A 1,895-nucleotide genomic window follows, 5' to 3' on the forward strand; every position below is an offset into this window, starting at 1 on the left:
TTCTAGGTAGATTAGGAGTCAGTTTTTTTTGCCGTTCTTTATAAGTAGATTAGGAGATAGCTCTGTTTTTTTTTTTTTCCTTTTTTTTTTTTTTTTTTAAGTATTAGTGGCGGGAATGGAGACTAGGAAGTCAGGTTCCGAAAGGTACACTATAACTGAATGGCACTTTTAATATTTTTTTCTAAAAAATAAACCATAAAAACAATTATTTTTGAATTTATACGATTCAGATAAAATCACCAAATCTGCACCGCTTGAATCTAATGTACAATATCATTAATGCCATTTAATTGAAGAGCATTAGAGCAGTTACATCTTAAATATATTTCACATCTTGAATCCATGAAAAAGCAAAACCAAGGTGGTCTCATGGATCCATGAATTCAGGTATACACAGTAAATCTTTCTATTTCCATTATCATTAAAGGGAGAATGTACCAACTCAAAATACTTCAAAAAGCCAAATAAAATACATACCATCCATTTTAACTCTGGTTACGTACACACTTAGCACAACAAGAAACAACCCTACAAACTAGCAGACCTCATTCTAGTCTAGATCACGACAAGGGTTCAATTACAAACTTTAGGAGAACAAGTGAACTTAAAACAAAGAGCAAAAAATGCAGCAACTTATGATTCCTCAAAATATATCAGACAGTGTAGGTAACTTCAATTCTCCCTTCTTAGAGAGTGGCAAAGTGAATTTCCCAATAATGGGGATGTGCATGGTGAGACCCACATTCCATTCATAGTCCAAGTCCCAATCCCTGCCTATATCCTTGGCTAAACTCACTAAGAAATTGTAAGGCACTTCCACTGGAATATCAATGGTCGTCGACAATTTCGCTGTTATCGGCCCCGGTTCCGGGATTTTACCCGATGCAATCACTCTGCACAACCCACAGAGAGAGAGAGAAAGAGTCCCACAAATTAAGCATTAATATACACCAAGAAGGTTGTCACAAATAAAGTATACACTCTCTGAATGTTTGAGATACATATTTTTCTCCAACTATTTCTCCATGCAAATTCATTTGGTTAACGTAAGAGAAACAATAAATATTGAAAATTTGTCAGCATTTGGGACAATATTTCTCTTCCACTTAATCATATCTTCTCTTCTATTCAATTTCACCATACTTTCATGAGATCCATATTATCTTTTCCTACAGGTAAGTTGGAGGGCAAAAAACAATTAGAGGTACCTGTTTGCACTCTTCAGAGTATAAGAGATCTCACAGATGGGGAGATCATGAGAGTAAGGATTAGTTATGGAGACGGCACCATGAAAAGTGGCCGAGTCCCTGTTAACTTCCTTGAAAGAGACTCCTGTAAGCTCAGCTTCCGGTTTCTTAATATGAGCAACCTTGTCTGCCACAAAACTCTTTGCCTTATCTACCAACTGAGCCATGGCGCCTTTCTCTCTCTCTCTTCTCCCTCTCTGTCTCTCTAGCAACTTCCAGGCCTCTCTAATCCACCAAATTACATGAAAACTGGCTCATGCTCTAGTGGTGGTGGTGGTGTTGTGTTGTCCTCCACAATAAACGTTGGTTTGGACACGAAGATGGCATACAAAGCTACGTGGTGGTGTTGCGTTTGATTAAGGCACGCTTACTTTAGACGTTCACTTCCACGTGCCATGCCCTCGAAGAAATGACCGATTCCCTTGGAAAGAAATGACCTCTTTACCAACTTGGAGCGGGCTTGTTTTATTTTCATTTTTTTCTATAAATCAATTCTGTTATTAAATGTGAAACGTGTTGCAGATTAGAGGGATTGTTTGCAATGAGTTCATTTATTTATTTTTATAAAGCGGTCATAATTCTTTATAATCATTTGATATGAAATTTGATAGTTTGGATGTATCACGAAGTTTTAAAAAATTCCTTTTG

The 1,895-nt window shown here is 36.9% G+C and overlaps 1 protein-coding gene across 1 annotated transcript; it reads right to left on the reverse strand.

Annotated features, from left to right (window-relative positions):
- Positions 1–390: 390 nt before the first annotated feature.
- On the reverse strand, positions 391–1,552 carry LEA14 (Late embryogenesis abundant protein). The gene is made up of 2 exons (XM_006843439.4): positions 1,209–1,552; positions 391–893 (listed from the first exon to the last, which is right to left on the reverse strand). Exons 1-2 carry the CDS (start codon positions 1,412–1,414, stop codon positions 644–646), a joined length of 456 nt encoding a protein of 151 aa, XP_006843502.1. The 5' UTR covers positions 1,415–1,552; the 3' UTR covers positions 391–643.
- Positions 1,553–1,895: the final 343 nt, after the last annotated feature.

The sequence above is a fragment of the Amborella trichopoda genome, chromosome 1 (assembly GCF_054954075.1).
Source record: "Amborella trichopoda isolate Santa Cruz 75 chromosome 1, AtrichopodaSantaCruz75HAP2 v2.0, whole genome shotgun sequence".
NCBI classification, from domain to species: Eukaryota; Viridiplantae; Streptophyta; class Magnoliopsida; order Amborellales; family Amborellaceae; genus Amborella; species Amborella trichopoda.